The sequence below is a fragment of the Mirounga leonina genome, unplaced genomic scaffold (genome assembly GCF_011800145.1).
Source record: "Mirounga leonina isolate KUSES-001 unplaced genomic scaffold, KU_Mleo_1.0 Mir_82, whole genome shotgun sequence".
Taxonomy (NCBI): domain Eukaryota; kingdom Metazoa; phylum Chordata; class Mammalia; order Carnivora; family Phocidae; genus Mirounga; species Mirounga leonina.
Window position 1 is genome coordinate 24,630,358 of NW_023270825.1, and position 22,397 is coordinate 24,652,754.

The 22,397-nt window shown below is 47.0% G+C and overlaps 1 protein-coding gene across 7 annotated transcripts; it reads right to left on the bottom strand.

Moving 5' to 3' along the window:
- Positions 1-1,669: 1,669 nt before the first annotated feature.
- CIPC (CLOCK interacting pacemaker) lies at positions 1,670-20,895 on the bottom strand. Of its 7 annotated transcripts, none has more exons than XM_034992326.1 (5): positions 20,756-20,829; positions 19,129-19,206; positions 14,585-14,772; positions 8,704-8,873; positions 1,670-5,224 (listed from the first exon to the last, which is right to left on the bottom strand). In XM_034992326.1, exons 3-5 carry the CDS (start codon positions 14,718-14,720, stop codon positions 4,355-4,357), a joined length of 1,176 nt encoding a protein of 391 aa, XP_034848217.1. In that variant the 5' UTR covers positions 14,721-14,772; positions 19,129-19,206; positions 20,756-20,829; the 3' UTR covers positions 1,670-4,354. The 7 variants fall into 7 exon arrangements, with proteins under 7 accessions (XP_034848217.1, XP_034848218.1, XP_034848216.1 ...); XM_034992327.1 differs by lacking the exon at positions 20,756-20,829 and adding an exon at positions 20,611-20,628; XM_034992325.1 differs by lacking the exon at positions 19,129-19,206 and having other exon boundaries at positions 20,756-20,895.
- Positions 20,896-22,397: the final 1,502 nt, after the last annotated feature.

Below are 22,397 nucleotides of genomic sequence, written 5' to 3' on the forward strand. Positions count from 1 at the left end.
CCAGAACACTAGGGACCTACTTTGTAGACACCCCAGGTTGTTTTAAATCTGTTAATTTTATGGCTCACCTGTAACACAGCTAGGGATCTTTCAAATGGTGAAGGCTGGGAAGAACCGTGGGGAGAAGGACTTCCTATCCTTCGTTATTCAGCCAAGAGTGATGCCAAGAGAGGCTCAGTGACTTACCCAAAGCCACCCAGTTTATGGGTAAGAGGGGACAGGTGCACGCAGGTCTTTAGACCCTGTTGCATCAGGCTACGATCGACCGTGATGCCATCCACGGGGTGGATCAAACAGGCGTCCTAGGGGCACAAGTATTTCCCTGTACAGGAATCAGGCCAAGGGGCCGGGGCCACAACTCAAATAACCCCATTCACCTTAATCCCTCAAAGATCCATTTTGTGTGGTCTGCCTCTCTTGGATACCACTTCTTATGGGAAGATGGTTCTCGATTTCAGGAGGGGCCCTCTCTAGCTATCTTGACATTTCATTTAAGTGGTCGTACAGCCATACATTATAAAGTTGCTTAGAAAATTGTGTAGGACAGAAATAATGCTGTGAGGGGCACCTGGGTGGCTCAGTCGTTAAGCGTCTGCCTTCGGCTCGGGTCATGATCGCAGGGTCCTGGGATCGAGCCCCGCATCGGGCTCCCTGCTCGGCGGGAGGCCTGCTTCTCCCTCTCCCTCCCCCCCGCCTGTGTTCCCTTTCTCGCTGTGTCTCTCTCTGTCAAATAAATAAATAAAATATTTAAAAAAAAAAAGAAAGAAAGAAAGAAAGAAAGAAAGAAAGAATGCTGTGAGAATTAGACTCCGGCAACCCTCTAGGCCTTTACATGAGAATAAGCTCCGTTCCTATAACCAGTTCCATCAGCAGCGTCTTAAAAATTGGGAGGGGCGGTTGGACTGGCCTTGGGGAGCAGGGAAGAGCAGAGCATGAGGAATCTACTCTAAGAAGCACGGAGGGAGGCCTGGAGTTGTACTTGCTAAGGACCTCCGTGGTAGGAAGAACTTCATTTAATGTGGCATTAGTTTATACCAGCAGACAACTGTCGTTTTGACATTTGTGAAAGTGTCAGATCAGAAGAAAGAAACCATTGGATTGAATCTCTTAGTCCTCCCAACCTACCCAATGTAAACCTCCAAAACGCCAGGGAATGCTTGACTATTCATTTGCCTTAAGATTGCCTGCATTTCAAGTTCACACCAGTTCAGTATCTAATCCCAACATTTCCAAGTGACCTGAGTACATATGTTTGAAACTTAATTCAAATACAGTTCAGCCTTGAACAACACGGGGCTTAGGGTTGCCGAACCACCCCCCACCTCCACCCCGGCACACAGTTGAAAATCCACGTACAGGTTTGGACTCCCCAAAACCTTAAATACTAAAAGCCTACTGTTGACCAGAAGCCTTACCAGTAGCATAAACAGTCGAGTAACACCTGTTTTATATGTTCTATGTATGACACGCTGTATTCTTACAATGACATAAGCTGGAAGAAAGGTTATGAAAACCATAAGGAAGCAACATGTGTAGCGCTATAGCGTCCTTATCAAAAGATATCCATAGAGAAGTGGATCCCTTCAAACCCATGCTATTCAAGGGTCGACTGTACTTACTCTAGATTTCACTTAGTATTTTCAAGCACTTATAAAGCAGAAGGGCCAAGTAGTTTTCAAGTAAGGGACTTTTATTTTTCTCTGACATTTCACAGTCAATTTCTACAAAACTTCATATTTCCTCAAAAGAATTCACATTTGGTAAATAAATCTCTACCCTAAAGAATTCATAGCAGGAAAAACACTTCAATATATGCACGAGAGTTACTTTTCTGTTGCAGGAATCATAGTAAAGTCAGACAATACTATAATCAATAAAGAGCCATGAGTGTAATAAATTACAAATGTTATTAAACTCCGTTCCTATAACCAGTTCCATCAGCAGCTTTTTCTAGACGTGTGTCACCCCTGCCAACAAAATCTGCCAGAAGTTTTCTTTAAGTGTTGGTCTGAACTAAGAACTGCTTCTCACTTTCAGAAAACGGAAGCTCTGCCGCAGTACTTCATACCAGATCAAATCATGCCTGCTAAGACCATCACTACTTACAGCCTTGTGCAACCACCAGAGATCCTTCTGGTCTACTCCGAGGTTCCTCCATGTGCTGATCTGGCGTCTGGCCCCAAATGTCTGGGAGCCTCAGTGGACCTCTTCTTCCAAGAACTAGCTTCCCTAGTTGGCTTCATCTGCTTACAGCTCCATGAGGGAAAGAACACCCATGCTAACAGCCTAGAGAGACTTCCAGCACGAAGTCACACAATCAGAGGAGCCGGGAGGTGCTGCTTCCCCTGCCACTCAGCAGTGCAGATCAATGGTGGCTTTCATCATCTTTTACCATAACAGGAAGGGAAATGCAAATCTTAACTAGGAAGAGTCCAAGAGGCTGATAGCTCCACAGAGGGTTTTTCCGATGGAATAAATTTGGTTCTCAGCAAGTATGTTCAGATTTTTGACACTCAGTAAGACTCATGACTGGCGCCCAGGCTGTTCTGAGTGCACCTGTCTCGGTAGCTTTGCTGCCAAATACTTTCTGCCAAAAAGGAAGCTTCCTAGCATGGTGCGCAGAGCAGAACTGTCGTAGTACCACACGGATTCAGGGGAGGCAAAGGGAGCGGGCCAAGAGGAGAATATTCAAAGGAGCTGAGAGTCTGCTTAAAGACACATTTGTTGGGATTTTGAAACTCCTTCAGAAAGCAAATTGCAGGTAATAATTCTGCACTGATCAGGAGAGTGCAGAGATTTTACCAAGCTCTTTCTAAATTAGTCGTATCTAAATCATACATGTTTAGTAACAAAGTGAGGGCAATCTGAAACCTTGAAATTTAAAAACTATGTGAAAGTTCTAACTACCAGGTAAATGTGAGCATTAGCTTCTGGCCCTGGTGAAACTTCCACAACATTTTTCTTTGCAGAAAAGGTGAAGCTGGTCATACAGGATTTCTTATTAAGGTAATTTGCACGGAGATTTTCAAGAGGATGAAATTTTTAAATGAGATAAAAAGTCTGAAATGATACTACTTAGAAATCCCATTTACCTTTACCATGAAGCTCAAAGAATCGGTATCACCTGGAAATTGTATCACACCCTCCATTTCTAGATGAGCTTCAAACAACCAACCCTACACCTCTGGCTTTGCTGCCGACATCCAACGCATGAAGGAAACACAAAAGACTCTGCCCCGCAAGTGCTCCACGTCACTGTGACATGCGACAAATGAAAACTTTGGATAGGCAAAGAATATTGGTACGAAGAATGGTTTCCAACGTTTTGGGCACTTCAATATCATGACCTCAGGATGGTTTTAATTCAAAGTGGATCAAGCTTAGTGATCACTCCTTTCCTCTTTTACAAAAACAAAAAGGGATAAAAAGGAGGCAGCAGAGAGTTAACTTACGTACATTCTCAGAAGCCACAAAGCTGTCTTTTGAGATGTTCACACATAAAACAGGTTGCATTGTTTCAAAAGAAGGCGGGGCGGGGGGGGGGAAGCATACACTTCCAGAATCCTCCAACTCCCAACCAAGAGATGCTGGCCATGTCTACTTTCTTCAGTCTAAGTCAAAAAAGCAATTCAGCAATTATAATTCCAGATGGTACTGAATCCATTCCATACTTTACAAATCTGAAGTATTTTGCCTACCAGTTTAAGTGAGGAGAAATCTGGCTTGTGATTAGAGTGGAAGAATTCAATGGTGCGACCCTCCCGCCTCGACTTTCCAGTTTAGGAAGACAGAGCGTCACATGCTCAAGTGCTTGCATCCTCGGCCCAACCTGTGCCCAAGGCATTTTAGCGTTTGCCCATATGGCACGATGACTTATGGAACGCAAGCACGCCTCCTCTTTCTCTCTGTGACTAAGACATTCAAGGGAAGCTCCACAAAGGGATCCTTCTGTCACCTACTCCCTGGCTTGACAGCTGTCACTCTGTGTGCTCCTCCCCGTCACTGTACCCTTGATCACAGTGAGTGTGTGGGTCGGTGGGAGGTGATAGTTGCTATAGCCCACACAACCATCTCTCCTGCTTGGCCCCGTGACCCATCTAAGTGCCTGTGGGCTGAGAAAAGGGGCCCCAAGGGCGCTCCGAATGTGAGGTCCTCAGAGGGACGGGGACGTATGTAAACTGTGCACAGACCACAGGTTAAGACAGAGGCCGGGTATGGGCATGTGGCTTCCTAAGTGAACTGCCCAACAGTTTAATTGTAGAAGGAAAAGCTCTTACATAAGCTTTGGGAAACAGGAGTAGAAACAGCCAAAGAGTTAAAAAGAACCGCTCAAGTGACGGCAAAGCCTCCTGGGTTACAGGTCTGGGTGGTCGGAGAACGCTTCCAGGGCACTGCCGCTATGCCTAGACCCCGAGGTTAAAGAGGCCTGCAGCCTGGCCCAGGCCTGAGGAGCCCTGCTCTTGGTGGCCTCGATGAACAGCCGGGTCTGCTCCTTCAGCTGGTCTAGCTCCACCTGAGTCGCCTGGTTCTGACGAATCAACTCCTTGGTTTTCAGCGTGATCTCCAGCAGACCGGACCTGTGCAGGACGAGCAGCGTGTTGTGAAAGCGCCGGCGCTTGCTCTGCCGCCGCTCTTCGAAGAGCTCGGGGCTGCGGCAGAGGCGCCCGGCGGCCCCCAGGGGCGAGAGCGGGGAGCTGCTCTCGCCGCCGGGCGGCGTGCTGTCCGACGCGCAGACGGGGCTGGCGGGGGAAGCGAAGGTCAGGCTGGGGGCTTTAGCCACGTGGCTGCTGGACACGGGCTGAAGAGTCTGCGGGCTCCCGCCCGCCGCCAGGGAGGGCACGCCCTGCGGAGCGGAGTCCTCTGCCCGCTGGGCGCCGGGCGGTGCGGGCGCCGGCGGGCTGGGGGGCGCGGCGCCGGCCTTGGCGGGCTCCCTGGAAGACCCGCTCGGCCCCAGTCTCTCGGCACAGACTTTCTTCTGCATCCCGCTGTCTCCTCTTGCTTCTGAGCTGACGGAGAGGCCCCTTTTGCCTGGGTGGGGGGCGATTTTGGTGTAAGAATTTAGGATGGGCAGGTAGTTCCTGGAGTCCGACTTCTTCTCGCCGGCGGGACACGGGCTGGCGGGAGGCGGCGCGGGTGGATGAAGGAACAGCAGCTGCGGCTGCGCCGCGATCACTTCGAAGGAGGGCTGGACGGTCCACGACTGGAGCTGGGACGAGCTGCTGCCCTGCGAACAGAGGAGAAGAGCAGCACGCTGCCGTGACCTGCCGGGAGGGGAGGCCCCGCGGAGCTTGCCTCACCCCCGCGCTGGCCCTTCTCAAGAATGGGCTGGAAAATCCATCTGCGCTGGACATCAGTGGTTTGGGTGGTTTGTGTGTGTGTGTGCTTTTTACCTTTCTTAAGGGAACACTGAAGGAACGCTATCATTTTTATCCAAGTGCTAGCCCTGAGAGAGAGAGATCGTAGACAGGGGAAGTAATGACAGGCTTCAGGTCACAACTGAGGCAATGAAAATACTGACAGTGCGATGTCCTGACGTAAAAGGTGCTCATCTCAAGACTATAAATGTGTCTTCACACCAAAGTCTGTCTTCATTTAGTTACATCTGGGACCTCTTGCACCTGAAAACAACTTTTGATTTGAGAGGTACATATTGTCGGCACCCCTGTTCTTAAGTCGGGGCCGCCGGGTCACCAGAAAGCCATTCAAGAGAACAGTGCCTTGGCGGCGCTAAGTGCGCAGGGGGCACTGCGTGCGGCGGTTTATGTGGGTGCTCTCATCTCACCTCGCCAACACCCAGGCCGAGTTACTGTTTCTGCTCATATAGAAGAAATAGAGGCTCAGAAAGTGGAAATAACTTGCTTTAAGCCTCTGAGCCACTAAGTGATGGAGCTAGGATTCCATCCTCGGTCTGACTCTAAAATCCATCCTAACCATTCACTACTCAGCTTTTGTTATGTTACCCCTCGATTGTACATTTTTATTTTTAAAGTACTGATTCAGTCTAATGATGGAAGTCTAATACAGAAGGGCATGTCTTGGGGTGCCTGGGTGGCTCAGTCATTAAGCACCTGCGTCCGGCTCAGGTCATGATCCCAGGGCCCTGGGATAGAGCCCCACAATGGGCTCCTGCTCGGCTGGAAGCCTGCTTCTCCCTCTCCCTCTCCCCCTGCTTGTGTTCCCTCTCTCGCTATATCTCTGTCAAATAAATAAATAAAATCTTAAAAAAAAAAAAAAAAGAAGGGCATGGCTACTTGTCCCCAATATTTAAAAGCCAGTCCATGGGGCGCCCAGGTGGCTCAGTTGTTAGGCGTCTGCCTTCGGCTCAGGTCGTGGTCCCAGGGTCCTAGGATCAAGCCCTGCATCGGGCTCCCTGCTTGGCGGGTGGCCTGCTTCTCCCTCTCCTACTCCCCCTGCTTGTGTTCCCTCTCTCGCTCTCTGTCAAATAAATAATAAAATCTTAAAAAAAAAAAAAAAAAAAAGCCAGTCCAGTTCTGACTCGGTCCCAAAGATACGGGTATAGACGAGGCTAGGAAGCGAGAACCCGATGGAGGTCCTTACCCGTGGTGGGGCCATTTGATTTATCTGAAGAAAGCTACGGACTCTCTTCCCATATCTGCACAACATGTTGCACACGTTTCAGCTTCTTGGATGCCTGGCTAGGAACTTTAGGCCAAGTTCAACTACAGTTCATCTGTACAAAGGCTAGGATGATCCAGAGAGTCCATTCTGGAGCCCGGTTGGTGTTTGAACATACCCTGGGGTGTGCGTAAGCAAGCAGGACCGGGCCTAGCAACCACACTTCCTTGTCAGAGGTCCAAAATTAGAGGTCTTTTGAAGTAGAGATCAGCCTAGCCCACTCAGTCAGGAGCAAAACTTCACGCTATCCCCCTAGTCACTTATGCCATAAGGACAAGACCTACGAGGCAAACAGATCCACAAACTATCTAACTCATTACTCTCCCAAGATGATTTCAGTGGATCGTTCTTCCTAATGCAGCTGTATGCTCACCGCCTTCATAGATACTTAGCTTATTTGTTCTAATTATTAGATTTGACAATGTATTATTCACATTGAAATCATCTGAGGGAACACGGGACAAGATTTTCGGCTTGGATAGGATCTCAGAATCATTTCACAAAGCCTTCATGTTAAAGATGAGCAAACTGAAGTCCACAGTGGCTAAGTAATGATGTGCAAGATCACATGGTCTGGTGGCAGGGAGGGAATCAGACCCTCACAAGAAAAATACCTAAAAGCAAGCAGCAATAATCAAGACATTGCACAATATGCAGAGATCTTTTTTTTAAGTGTACAAATTACTTTAATTTTGGCATGTGCTGGATTCAAGCATGTCTGAAAACACAAAATAAAACTCCTAGACTGCTTCTCTAGGTCAGCCTGCCCCGCCCTGAGCCTCCAAGCTCCTGATCCAGCCCAGCAGCCTTCCTTCCTGGAGGTCTTTGTCCTGAAGAATGCCGCTCTACTGGAAAAGCCTACTCACTCCTCCAGCCCTCAGGGGCTGCCAGTCTTGCCTACCACAAAGGAGGCACATAATCACAGACAGACACATAAGAAAGAGCCAGAAGGAAGCAGGAGAGGAAGGCGGGGAGAGGAAGAGCCTGGAGGAAAAAAAAACAAAAACAAAAAAACCCAGAAGCAAGCGGCACTGGGGGGGGCCTGGACAATCTCATGTGGGATCCATCTCATGTCTTTATTTCCTCTCTTTGTCTCACTAAGGACAACTATGTATGCTTCCAGCTGAGATGTGATCTGCCAAGGAAAAAAAATCTTCAAATTCTTAATTCTTTCCCCCAAGTCACTAGGTTGCATTGGTGAAAATCAGTTTGTGTTCCTCTGTAAGAACGAAGTGAACAGTTCAGGTCCTAGGGTTTCCTGTCAGGCTCTCGCCAGGTTCTTCCACCTAAGGTGGGAAGGTCAACAACACAAAGCCAGATCTCCAACTTCACCAGCTGCAAGCAGCCTCATCAGCGGACCCACTGATAATGCTTTCGAGCAAAGAAGGGTAAGGTTAAATGTTCTTTAGCCAAGTTAATGTGATTGAATTCTGTTTCAAGCACTGGGCTGAGCTTACACTTTCATTTCTAAATCTTCTTTTCTTTCATATCCAGACAATAGTCATGTCATATGAATAGTTATGTAATAAAGCCCAAAACGGGGTACTTTTCAATTCCACAACAATGCTGTGTGGACTCTCCTGGGACAGCCATACCCAAACCAAAGAGCTGCTCTCTCACTAATGAAATGGTTTTGAGAGAACATGGAAATTGCCTCTACTGCTCAAACAAATAAATACATCCTACATCTCTCAGTTCAAGGGCAACTCAAATTAAAAAGAGATTCTTTTGTTTCTACCCTCAGTTCTGCCATATGTTAGAATGCACTGAGGAAGTTACAACATTTCTACTCTGTTCCTTTATACTTGACTAAAGAATTCTGGGGTCCCTTTGGACAAACCAAGAATACAGAAATAAAGTAGTCCTACTGTCTGGAAAATGGGAACACGGGTCATGATTACTGCAGTCCTTCTGAAAACACTGTCCCCAGGACAGAAGCACACATCAGTGTGGTTCCAATGGTCTGCTTCTAAAATCTCTTCCTTGATGGAGAGGGAGAGGCACTGTACATAGGGAGTTCAGAAACTTTAATGTGCAGACACATCAGGAGACAGCAGTCCTCCTCACCTGTTTGACCAGCACATTCTTCATGACAACCATCGGTGACAGTGCGGGGAAGGCACTGCCCGCAGTCTTGGAGTTCTGCCTTGGCCTATCTTCTCGGCTCCAGCCTAAGGCGCTCAGCATGTCCTCGGACTCCATCTGCTCCGCCGAGCTCAGACACTCTGAGCTCCCATCTGCTGGGCAGAAGAATGGTCAGTTCGCATAGGATCTAGGCTAGGGGCTCCTAAGCAGACCTTCTAAGGAGTTAACAGACTTCTCGAAATGGAATGCAACATTTGTGATATATATTTTTGTGAATTTTTCTGATGGGTCTTTAGCTTTCATTGTATTCTCAATGGAATCCACACATGACCCCTCCTAGCCCCAAAAGATTACAAATCACTGCCCTAGGACAGCAGACTTCCTTTCTAACTCTATTACAGACAAAAGCTTGCATCAATTAGGGTTTATGTGAAAGTAATCATCACCAGCCTACAGGAGAAACAGGATGAAGGTTTCAAAGTTAGATCATTACTTTCAAGAATCTGCTGCTGAGACGGGAGGGGAGTGTGTGTGTGACTAGGGCAGGATTAAGACCTTTAGAGGCTTATTATTATATCTCAAGATATAATAATAAAAACAAAACCAACCTTATGTAAACCTCAAAACTTACATCCATGCTGAAATTTAAATAGCTCCATCCTAAATTTTCTAATTGCACAATTCTGGGTAAGTTCATCAAAGCTGAAATTTAAAATGTGTCTGTTACCCGCCTCCACCCAACACCTCCAACAAAGGAGGTGTTCGTATCCTAAATGCACACTGAGTGTGCCTCCTGGGGATCCTGCACAATGGGAGATAGAAAGATACTCTCTGAGGTAAAGAAAATGAGGTTGCCCGATGTGAAATCCATGCAAAAAGGACTTAATTAGCTACCTCCTAGAGTAAACCAAGAGACTGCTCTAACCCTGCTAGCGAGGAGTCTGGGAATACACTAAATGCTCATCAAGAATCTCAGAGTAATTTGGCTGAGGCAGGACGGAAATGTGACTATAATTTAAATGAGTGTAACTGTCAACACTTGCATTTAATCAGAATCTCTAGTGATGTTTTTTAGAATTTACAGATGCTGGGGGCCTCCCCTCAATCTACTGAATGACTTATCTGGTGCCCAGGCAAGTGGATTTTCACAAAGCACAAGGATTCCGAATGTGCACCTCTAATGAAGGACCAGGGCCAGAGACAAAGGACCTCAGAAACAATATGCATGCCTAGTGCATGGATCTTGGTTTCTAAACGCCATTCTGCACAAAAAGAAAAACGGATCCTTGGAGAAACAGCTGAGTTCAATTCAAGTCCTTGGCAGTGAAAAGTACATGATGAGCCTGGACATCTTACTGTCCCAGAAAACAAGAAAGTGCTCAAACACAAATGGGGTCAAGTCAAAAAAACACAGAACTATCTAGAAGGAGTTCCCACTGGCCAAATTTGGGACAATTATATAGGAAATGAATTACAAAAGAATTCCATGAATCCACAGTGGTACCCTGCTGTACAGAAGAGTGTCAGCTAATAAAGTGTACAAGGAGTGATAAATCAGATCACCATTTTTAAGCCAACGATGTAGTAATTGATTCAGGCAAGGATCATCAATGGTTGCTAAAACCACTGGTCAAGAGTTTTTCAGAAACAGGATAGTTATGCAGTGTCGAAGTATCATCCCATAAACTATGTACTAATTACAAAGAGAAAAGGGTACTTTTATAATAAATAAATCTCGTATATGTTTACACACTACCTTAACCACGTGATCAGCCAGGGAGGGCATCACCAAGAACAGACAAACTTTGGAGTCTCATTATGTGCTGCTATGGGAAAGGTGTAACATCAAGAGTGTAGTACTCTGGTAAAGAAAAAAATGCTTATCCTGATTCTAATAATGGGGAAACTACCAGAAAAATCCAGAGAGTGAGACATTCTACAAAACAACAGGCCTAATTCATTCAAAAATGTCACTGTCATTAAAGAAAACAAAGGGAAGAAGGGGAGGAAGGAAAAGGCAAGGAAAGATGAAGATGCTGTTCTAGACTAATTCAGACTAAAAAGGACAACTAAATGAAATGAACACAATCCTCAACTGGATCCTGGATCCAAAACAAACACGCTGACAAAAAGATAAACAGTTATAAAGGACATTATTGAGACAATGGGGAAAATCTGAATATGGACTGTGGCTAATTAATAACTACATCAATGTGAAAATTCTTGGTTATGACACTAATGTTGTAACTATACAGAAGAATGTTATTTTTTTTAGGAAATTCGTACTGAACTATATATGTTTATATATAGATATGTATGTGTGTGAACAGAAAGAGGTGTGCATGTGTATAAAGCAATAGGGCAAAATGGTATCACTCAGTGGATCTGAACGAAAGACATCTGTGATGTTCGTTCTGTTTTGTGTAGATTTGAAATTTTTCAAAACATAAAGCTGGGAAAATAATTCAAATGGGAAAAACTACCTTGGTTTTACAAATCCCATCACGCTCCAAGGTAACTGGAATGGTAACTCGGGGAACTGATGAACTCACTCCCTGGCACGTGGCCCAGGAGAGGCCGGAGGCATTCACTGGGGCCGCTTTCTGAGGCCTAACGATGATTTTTAATCCCACCTTATGTCTGAACAACACAATGCTCCTTAAAGTGCTTTGACATAGAGAATAAGGCAACTATCAGAAAAACTCTCCAGACTTTGGGACATACTACAAAACACGTGGCCTGACAAGGCTGAGGTTGTTGGAAGGCATACGGAAATGTCAATATCCTAGCAATAATCGGTGGTAGGATTACGGATGTTTAGTTCTTCTTTGCATGTTTCTAAATTTCGAAACTTCTACAATGAGCACGTATTACCTTCATGATATGAAAATGAGATGAAAAACAAACATGATACTAAAAGAAAAAAAAGAGACATTAGGCCTACAATGTTTCCCAAACCGGTCTGATCACAGAAATCACCAGAGACACGTGTAAAAAGCAGTAAAACCCACCTTTCAGGCCCTCCCCGAGACCTTCACTATCGTAATCTCCAGGAGAAGAGTCTGGGGATCAGTATTTTTTTTTTTCTTTTTAATTCTCCCTCAGAGAATGACCCCTGCCCACACCTTGATCTCAGACTTCCAGCCTCCAGAACTGTGAGACGATAAACGTGCTGTTTCAGCCATCCGGTTTGTGATACTCTTATGGCAGTTTGGCAAACTCATGCACCATCCTAACCAATAAAAGTCTGCCTGGAATATGGAATAAACTTAGCTCAATCCACGGCAATATTCTTATCATTCAGATAACAGGAACTGCACAGGTATCCACGTGCCCCCGCCAAACTTAACCATAATCTTAGCCCAGCCCCTGATGAATTTGGGCCAAAGGTCAGCATATGTGGAATGCCAAAATAAGGGAATCTTGTGGCTGTCTTATAGAACACCAAAAAGTGTGGACAGCTGCACCAAATGTAGGTATATTTTGTTTTATATTTTTTAAAGATTTCATTTATTTGTTTGAAAGAGAGCGTGCGCTCAAGGGAGGGAAGCACGAGCAGGGGGGAGGGGTAGAGGGGAGAGGGAGAAGCAGACTCCCCGCTGAGCAGGGAGCCGGGTGCAGGACTCGATCCCAGCACCCTGAGATCATGACCCAAGCTGAAGGCAGACACTTAACCAACTGAGCCACCCAAGCATCCATGTAGGTTCATTTTAGTCCCCGCACAGAATATTTTCACTCCAGTGTAGCAACTGTGAGCATCTCAGCCAAAGTGTATTCCTCATCACTGACTACCCCTGATCAATTATGGAATGAATAAATGAATAGATGAGGTGGATTTGGCTGACTCAAGAATTTCATCAGACCTTGCCAGTAAGTACTGGGCTATAGTGTCGAAAGATAGGACCTCTGGAATCACACATCCCTGGATTCAAATCCCAGCTCTACCATTGACCAGTTACCTGATCTTGGAAATTATGTAATTTTTCTTTTTTAAAAACATTTTTTTAAATTTTTAAAAGATGTTATTTTTTTATTTATTGTAGAGAGATTATGTGTGTGTGTGTGCGCGCACGCATGCAGGGGAAGAAGCAGAGGGAGAGGGAGAAGCAGACTCTATGCTAAGCAGAGCCTGAGGCGGGGCTTAAAGCAGGGCTCAATCCCAGGACTCTCAGATCATGACTTGAGCCAAAATCAAGAGTTGGGCGTTTAACGACTAAGCCACCCAGACACCCTGGAAATCATGTAATCTTTCTTTGCCTCAATTTCCTCATCTATAAAATGGGGAACATAATAGTTACTTTCTTACAGAATAGTTGTTATGATTTATTTTATGTGAACTACTTAGCATGATCCATGCCACGATGTGTTGCGGCTGGTTCCTCCCAGCTCATTCAGACTAACAGTATACATCTTTTCTAATTCCCCAAATCTTCCCATCCCCACATTTGGTAACATCGTATGAGTAGCTTGAAATTAATTGGTCCTGGTGAGAGTGTATGTATCATGGAAACTGGCAGACATTATACATCAGGTGCTGGCTTGCCAACCAGCCACTGGTTACAGAGAACTTATATGGTAAATTCTATGTAAATGTTAACATCATTATTATTACTCAATAGGTACTCCAACTCCCTTGTGAGTTTGAAAAGACATTCCAGTAATTAAATGAGTAACACTGATGCGATTCCTTTAGCAATTGATGACCTCAGGGGAATCAGGACATACCTGGGTGGTAGAGATTGGTATTTTTAAAAAGAATCTCAGGTGAGCCTTATGATGAGTCAAGCCTGGGAAACAATGCTGAGAGAAGAAAAACCCAAAGGGCTAATAAGCTGGCCCTCCTTCCCTGGACTGTCCTTTTTCTAATCGTTCGATCAGTTGTTACTCTATTCCTCCCTGAGCAACAATCTATTTTTAATTTGGCTTCTCATGCAGTATGCCTACAGGGAGAAAACACACCAATCTAGGGATGAGAGAGTTCTAATTTTCCTAACAGCTGCATTTCGTACTGTAAATTAATAAATCAACAAGATGGACTGATTAGTCTTTGTGAAGCTGGATAACATAAATCTTCCTCTAGGAGAGGGGCTCTACTCCCTGAATGCTGACCCAGCCAGAATCCCCTGGCATCATCTTTCTGCGTCCTCTCGGCCAAAGATGTTAACACTAGAGCCATATTTAAGCCCTTACCCTCAAACCTGGAAATACAAGTGCCCAGCACAAAATTAGAAGATTCGCTGTGTAGGCAGCTCGCCCTTTCAGATAAGGTTTAAAACAAACTAGTGAGGAAACCTGAAAACCATTCTACTTGCTTGTCTCTAATAGGGTCTCCAGTTTGGAAGTGTACTGGGGGGTCTCCGTCCAAATACAGAATGCACAGATCCTGGCAGGGATGGGTTGTGGGGGGAAATGTTTTTAGACATGGCAAAATTACTTTCCTAGCGAAAACAGTTATCTTAAATTATATACTACTTTTTTCATTTGCTACACGGTGACACCACGCAGTAGTACTTTTTTTCCGGCAATGTAGCCATTCCTATGAAAAAGGAGCTAAGACAACAGAATTGTGAGTATTTAAATTTTTTTTTTCCAGTCACCACTTGCAATAGTTGGACATGTTAAGATTTAAAGTTGAGAGAGTCTGAGTTGAAAAAAGATGGCAGATCATCCCTTCAGAACTAACCCCCAATGACTCTGATGGGTAGCCCAGCATATGGCACCAGAATTACCATTTTAAGAGATCAGATAGTTATTTATCCTGTACATGAAAGCTTCCCACGATTATCACACAAATGAGTTTTAGGGAGGACATTTTTCAGGCAAATCATTCATTGCAATGTGGAAAGAATAAGGTATTTTTAACCTGAAAATCCAGAGTCCTTATCTGACTCAGCAGCTGCCATGCCGAGCTGACGAGCCGCCTTCTTCATCTCTGTGCCTTTGCCCAGTTTGGCCGAGAGTCTTCTGGGGCTCTCTCTGGACGGGTTTTTCCTCTCCATGTTTTACTGGGCTGGAAGCGGATTCATGGGTCCTCCTTTCATCTGGATTGCCCTGGGAAAAACAACAATTACGTAAGAAGACAGTGCCTCGAGAGCTGACACAGGTGATCCAGCTGGTGAGAAAAGTGAGGGCAGAGAACACTGGCCTAAACCCACTTCCTCCGTATCTTCTCAGAGGCCTCCACTTACACGGGCTTCAAGTTTGCTACACAGGAGAATGGTTTCCACCCAAAAGGAGGTTCACTGTCCTCTCCTGCCCTCAAATTCCATTACAAATTCAGGGCACACAAACCACGCTCAGTGGAAGCTTTGTAAACTGCTAACAAAGGCACACTTGATTAGGCTTTTTGGAAGGGGTAACTGCCCCCCACCCCCGGCTCCCCAAGGAAGGGAGGAGAGGTGATGCCCATCTTGGACAAGGCTCGCCTTCCCAGCATGCACTGGCAGGCTCCGGACTCGGTGCCACCTCCCACAGTAGAGCTGCTCAAATTAACCTTTCCCTTTGGATGAGGTACTGAACAGAGTAAACACAACTCCTCATATGTGCAGGCTACATTTTGGCTTAAAAAGAACTTTTCTGCACAAAGACGACCATGTATAATTGTGCTTTGATTCTGTACAAATCCACACACAACATTACTGCTGTAAATGTCCTCCTCAGTTGCTCTTCCATTTTACAGAGGAGGATGTTGAGGCTCAGGTTAAGTGACAGTCATTTAGAAATAGTTATCCAGTGCCCACTATGAAGCAGGCATTGTGCTAGGACCAATACAAAGTGCACAGAATAGACATGGTCGCTACCTTGCTGGAGCTTATGGTCTAGAGAGCCAGACACTAATCAAGTAATCATACAATTACTTAATCACTATTTTTTAAAAAGATTTTATTTATTTTGAGAGAGAGAGAGAGAAAGTGGGGGGGGGGCAGAGGGAGAGGGAGAAGCAGGCTCTCTGCGGAGCAGCTGAGCAGGGAGCCCGATGTGGGGCTCGATCCCAGGACCCCAGGATCATGACCTGAGCTGAAGGCAGACATTTAACCGACTGAGCCACCCCAGGTGTCTCACTTAATCACTATTTTTTATAACAGCTATGAAGGGGAGGGGCTAACAGTCTGGGGTGGGAGGTAAGGTATTTTTAACCTGAAGGTTAAAAATAGGATCAGTACCAGGGAGGTACTGGGCAAGGGAAGGCTTTCCTGAGGAAGTGACATATACCTGGGATCCAGAGGAGTTAGCCAGAGGAAGGGGGATGAGTGGGACGTGGCCCTATGAAGGCCCTAAAGGAGCAAAGAATCTGACACATTCAAAGAGTTGAGAGGCCAGGGAGGCCAGAGCACGGTGCAGGGTGTAAAAGGCCATGCACTTGCGCCTAGAGGAACTGGTGGGGGCCAGATGGGCAGTTCCTTATAACCCATCACCAATAAGCATTTTCAAAGCATTTTGGAGGCTGGACTGAGATTAAAATGGAGAGAGGCAAGAGAGGCATTGAGATCATTTGGATACTACCACGGGAGCCCAGGTGAATTAAAGTGGTGGCAGTGGGGATGGAGAGAAGGGAACACACTGGAGATATATTTAGAAGGAAGACTTGATGGGGTTTGGTGATTCCATGTTGGGAGGTAGATGGTGGGACCATTTCCTAGGCTAGGCAGCCCAAGAGGGCACAGAGGGACTGGGTGGCGTGGCTAGGCCGGTCCAGTCTTGGCTATGTAGAGAGAAGTGACTGTGGGTCACCCAAGTGGAGATGCCTGAGAGACGGTCACATGTACAAGTCAGGAGCCCAGAGAAGCTAAAGAAGCCTAGACTTGCCCCAGTGACACACAACGAGTCCACAGCAGATCCAGAGCTTGGCTAACAGTGCAAAGAATGAGACAAATGAACCCTTCAAAGAGCTGGCAGAGGCTGAGAACATTCCAGATATTTTAACAAGGCCATCTCAGTCCCTGTGGAATGGCAGTGATAAGGATGGCATGATAACACAAAGGCTACTGCAGGGATAAAGAAAACAGGGAAAATGGCAATGACGATGACAACTGGGTAGGCACTATGGTTTGAATGTTTGTGTCCCCCCCACCCCAGAATTCATATGTTGAAATCCTAACCCCCAGAGAGGATGGTATTAGGAGGTGGGGCCTTTGGGAGGTACTTAAATCATGAGAGTGGAGCCCTAGTGAATGGGATGAATGCATTATAAAGGAGACTCCAGAGAGACCCCTTGCCCCTTCCACCAGAGGAGGACAGTGAACACTCTGTGACCCAGAAGATGATTGTGCTGGCCCCCTGACCTTGGACTTCCAGCTTCTAGAACTGTGAGAAATACATTTTTGTTCTTTATAAGCTACCCAGTCTGTGCTGTTTTGTTACAGCAGCATGAATACACAAAGATACTAGGTATAAGCAATGCCTGGTGAGCTTTTAATTCACAGTCCACTTGCGACTCCACCCATTTGTCCTTCTGAGTGGAGAGGAACACGAGCTCCCTGCCAAAGGGCACTGTATCTGGAATACCCTGAAATGCCACGTCTGAACACTTCTCTAGCAGTGGATATAGTGAAGAACATCAACTACTCCAGAAGCAGAGGAGCGATTCAAGATAAAATTAAGACAAGGATGTTTACAAGCATCCTTTAGCAACCCTCTTGCTCATACTTTTGCATTCAGTAGAAGTGGACTTAGAGGGAACTTATCCAAATGAGACTGAATTTTAAACACAACTCCGAGTAAAAATTATTTTGTATCCTATCTAACTCATTCAAGGGGACTGGCTTCCCCCATTCAATCCATGTCAAACCAAGCACTCTTGGTCACAAGTTAAGTCCTATGTGCATAAAAGATAAACAATGGCACTGTCCCATTTTGCACAGCATGATGGAAAAGCAACATCTCTATTGGGTGGCTATGAAATTGGACAGCATGAATAATCCAGTTTAAAAAGGAGCCCAAAATGTAGAACTGTATGTCTCATTAAATCAGGATCCTTTTGTATGGAACCCAACAAATGTGCATAGTTTCATTTTCCTGAAGTAATACCATCGAAAGGGAACAGGAAGCTTCTTCAAAATGGAAGGAGATGTAGCTTGTGGATGGGCAATCAGATTTAAGCAAGTCTGACCCTGCTGTTGATTTAGATCAGGAAGGTAGCTCATGTTAGTTGCAACTAATTGAGCGCTTGGCAAAGTTTTCACATTACCTTACTAGATATGAATTATTTTACAGGTATTTTAGATAAAGCATCCCAATTTAGTCTACAGTCCTTTTGATAAGAACAAAAAAGGTCTTGCTACTGTTACTAAAGTGTGCTCAACGGAACTACAGAAGATACACAGGAGTTTTCTGGCTCATTGAGAAGATGCATAATTGTGGAATCAACACACAAACGTTGACTAATAGGTTAAAAGGAGAACAGATGCAAAAATGTTAAATCCTAGAGAACTGGTGGCAGTTGGAAATAAAGAACGCATAATCCACTGTAGAATAGCAAACGGACTACTTTGGATGTGAAAGTGGCTAAAAATATGAAAGCCTCTGTCCGAAGTAAAGTTCTTTTTCAGCAACAGAAAGCCTTAGTGTCTTAGGAAGGTGAGATGGACAACGAAAGGCTACATCATCGCAGCTCGACCTCTCTTCTCTGAGAGGAGAGGCAGCGCCTTTCTGGGAGTGGCCCTGGGGACATCAATTAGCCAGTGAACAACAGACCCACTCCTGCACAACACCATATGAGGCCCGGGACAGCAGAAAAGCACGCAGTGATGGCATTTACCACCACTGCTCTCAAAGCCAGGGCCGGGCAAACGGCAGTCTGAAAACCTCAAGATTGTTATTCCTCCTCAATATTATTTTACAATCAAGGTAGATGCTCATAAGCTGACTAGCGGTTGAAACTGGGTTACTAAGCTCTTACCCAGCACGCCATCTCCTGCTTCCTGGCACAGACTGGAAACCACTAACGCTGCTTTACAAACATCTGAGCTCCTCACATGTCTGACTCTCTGCTAAAAGGGCTCCAACTTAAGTTCCCCCAGACTGTCAGAATCGACCTAATTGGGCCTCTTCTAGGTGCACACGTGACACATTATCCAGAACGTTCCCAGAGGGAATAGTACACATAAAACTCATAATGGAAAGTGAATCAATAAATATAGAAGTTTATATAAATAGGAGTAACATAAAATTTTAACAAGTGCTCCATAGCACTTGGCTCTTCTATTTTTACACTCCTTACATTACAGTCTGGTTATCTGTCTCCTCAACCTCAAGAATTGGGGTGTTTTTTGTTTTTTTTTTCATCTTTGCAACCTCAACCCCCCACAACTAACGTGTGAGGTGCTCAACAGAATAATACATTCCAACAAATCTTCTGTCCTGCTGAGTCCCGCTGACAGCCTCGCAGCTTAGCTGTCACCGAAATACCTGAACAGCTTGAAGGTCAAGACTGTGCATTTCCAAACACCATGGTCATCTCAAGATCTAACTTCCAGGTCTGGTCTCCTGCAGGAAACAGGTATCTCATTTACCCCTTATTTTAAGGTGAAACCTCAGGGATAAATCCACCAACCGAATTAAAGGTTGTCTAATCCACAATCTTTATGGAGATTTAGGCTTATGATAAAAGGGAGACCCAAGGTTTACAAGGAAAGGATCTGAAATGCCCCTCAGATCTTTCCTTTTATAGACACTTGGCAACTTTCCCCAGAGCTCAAGTTCCCTTTAAAATGTATCACGTGGATAACATGCGTGCCTGGACAGAGGTGTGAGGTAAAAGCCCAAGCAGAGGCTTAAATACAAAAAAGCACAAGGCCATAGAAATTAAGACCTTACCACCCAGAAAATAATGAGTAGTCCCAGTCAGAATTAGAAATGCATCACTAGCTTTTCCTTCAAGTTATTTTGTCTTGGTATCCATGTGGGAGATACCATTCTGGGGAAATGTCTGTGTGCTTTAACAGAGGGAGGACACCTCCCCGCAACCTAAATCTCAAATATTCGTTTTCCCCTTCGCATCCATTTCCATTCTCCAACTTGGCTTCAAATTTACGTCAAAGATCCTGAACCCCAATTCCATACAATGTCCTCTGTTTGGAACCAGATATGGCTCCCTTCATTCTACTTTTCCAAAGAGATAAAATTAGTGAAATTCTCCAAATCCCCAGCTTCCAGAAGGGTTCACAGTAACAGTGCCCACCTCCCCATTCGCACCAGCCCACGCCGCATCTGTGCCAGGCAGCAGGGCACCCTCCAGGCATCCACCAGCCTGCCAGCTCAGCAGGGCAGAACTGGGCAGACCCTAGGACCGTGCTGTGACTGGCACACCACCAGACTCCCAGGGCAAACGCCCAGGCCATGTGTGTTGCCAGGACTTGGGCAATAACAGGGAGCCGGGCTGCGGCCTGTGCCCTGGGCCTGGCTCAGAAGTCCCCGAAACCCACCCACGAACCACTAACTCCTTACCTGGCACTGCGCACCTTCTCCCCCACCTCCCCACGCCCTGGCGCCATACCTGGCAAGCTGGCCACCCGGGAGAAATAACCAGCCAAATGGGTGACAGCAGGTCTCTGCAAAAGACAGCACACCTGCGTCCCGCGCCCAGGACAGGGCACTATGTCCACCCCCTACCTGGAGGCCCAGGACCCTCACCGGGTTACCAGCCCTGCTCCCATTCACCTGCCCTTTCCCTGCCCCTCTGCTCAGAGCCCTGCAGGCCTGCGGGCTCTCCGCCGCTGCCTGGACGCCCAGCAGGGCTAGTCTGGGGCCCACCCGCCCCGACTGCGTACTCCACTCGCTGCCCATGCAAGGCCCCTCCCCACACACAGCCCCCAGTCTCCCGCGATCCCCTCTCCCACGCAGCCGCGCCCCTCCAGCAAAAGAAACCAACTAAAAGGGGAACAGACGCACCACCTCCTGTTCCCACCATTTGGCCCTCTGTCCCCCGAAAGTCCGGTCCTCCCTCTTGCCTACGTCGCTTCCCTTCTCTCCCCTACTCCTGCCTCCTTCCCCCGCGCGAACCCTCTGCCCCCGGGCCCAGCCCTCCCTCTCTCACCTAGGGCCGAGGTCGCCTCTCCACGACCGGCCCCGCGGGTCAGGCGGCGCATGCGCGAGCCCGGCCCCGCGGCTCCATGACAACCCCGTCGGCGCCCGGTCTCGAGCTACTCCCCCCGCCCCCTGCTCCCGCCTCCCGCCCATTTCTCCTCCCTCCGCCTCCGCGGCGGCGCTCTCCGGACACGTGACTCGGCTCGGACGACCCGGCACCATGGAGACTGTCGAGGTTCTCCTAGAAGGCCCCCCGCCACCGGAAGGCGAGGCGGGCACGCCTCTCAGGGAGGCGCGGCCGTCCCTGAGAGGCCTGCGCTCTCTCCGCGGAAGGCGGGCGTCTCTATGGTTGGTTCCCCGGATTCGCCGCCATTTTGTACAGGGGACCTTGAGCGAAGAGCCGCGGGGGCACGGCTTCGAGGCGGGGTTTTGAGGAGCAACGGGTGGGCGGGCTTCTAGCAAACCGGGCAGGAGGCGTGATTCTCCTGCGGGAGCGGATGGAGGTTGGCCGGGATTGGCTCTCTCGGTCTGTGCGCCGGCACAGCCTTAGGGTTGGGGACCGCGGCGGGCCTGCGGACGGGCACGGGAAGCCGAGGCGGTGGCGTCCGGCGTGGGCGGGCAGGCGGGCGTCCTCGCCGCGGTCTGGGCCTGGCGGAGGCGTGCCCCAGCGCCCCGCGCGCGGCTCACGTTTTTGCCACGCGTGTCGCGCCGGTGGGCTGGCGTTCCCGGCTACCTCTCCAGGCAGCCCCCCACGAGGCAGGGACGCAATCAGTATTTCTTTTGGACGGTTTCACCTTCTTTGATGTGTGGCTCCCTTTGTCCCGTGCGACTGTCCGAGCTGCTGGGCTTTATATTGGTACTGTCTCTCCTGCCGGCTTTTGGTGAAGTGTCACAGTGAGCACACCTGTAATGGCTAAAGAAAAAGGGGTTGGGGATCCGTTCTCTTGCATCCGATCAGTGAGGGTTACTAATTAGGTTAGGAAAAAAGTCCTTCTCAAGTGAATTTGAAGAGACCGACACGTGGAGGCAAGTTCTAGAGCTGCCCTGGCCAGTCCAGTAGCCACTAGTCACTAGGGGGTGCTGAACTAATTAAAATACAAAATTTCAGTTTCTCATTTGCACTAGCCGCGTTTTAAACCCTCAGTGACCACATATAACCAATGGCTACCTTACTGGACAGCGCAGATTGTAGCACATTGCCCATATACAGAGTTGTATTCATTCAACCGCGCTGATCTAGATCACGAGACGGGGAAATCGCCCTGTGTTGGTAATCCAAGCCTTTGTGAGCGCTGCTAGGTCATGGTTAATCACGTTAGTCCTCTAGACACAGATAATGCTAATGCATTATTGCATATGAATGTATTTATTAGCATAAGCCCCACCAACAAATAATAATCGAATGCCTACAGCATGTAAAGTTTTTGTTGAGGGGATGGAGGGAGTGAAAACAATAGTTAACAATTATGAAGTAATTAAGAGCCAGGCAGCTTTACATTAATTCTCTTACCATGCTTCTGCAAATTTATGAGGTTGGTGCTAGTATCATTTGTAGTTGATAGATGAGAGCACTGAGGTTTATGCTCATGAGACGCAAAACAACTAAGTCCAAGATCTTAACCATTAACCATACTGCTTCTTTTTGGGGCAGA

Bases quoted from the DNA above. Each gene is read 5' to 3' on its own strand.
- CIPC (XM_034992325.1), bottom strand. From the start codon at position 14,720: ATGGAGAGGAAAAACCCGTCCAGAGAGAGCCCCAGAAGACTCTCGGCC. The intron at 8,874-14,584 runs GTTAAAAATACC...TCTGCCCAGCAG, and splicing joins TAAGGACTCTGGATTTTCAG to ATGGGAGCTCAGAGTGTCTG. The intron at 5,225-8,703 runs GTGAGGAGGACT...CTCTGTTCGCAG, and splicing joins AGAATGTGCTGGTCAAACAG to GGCAGCAGCTCGTCCCAGCT.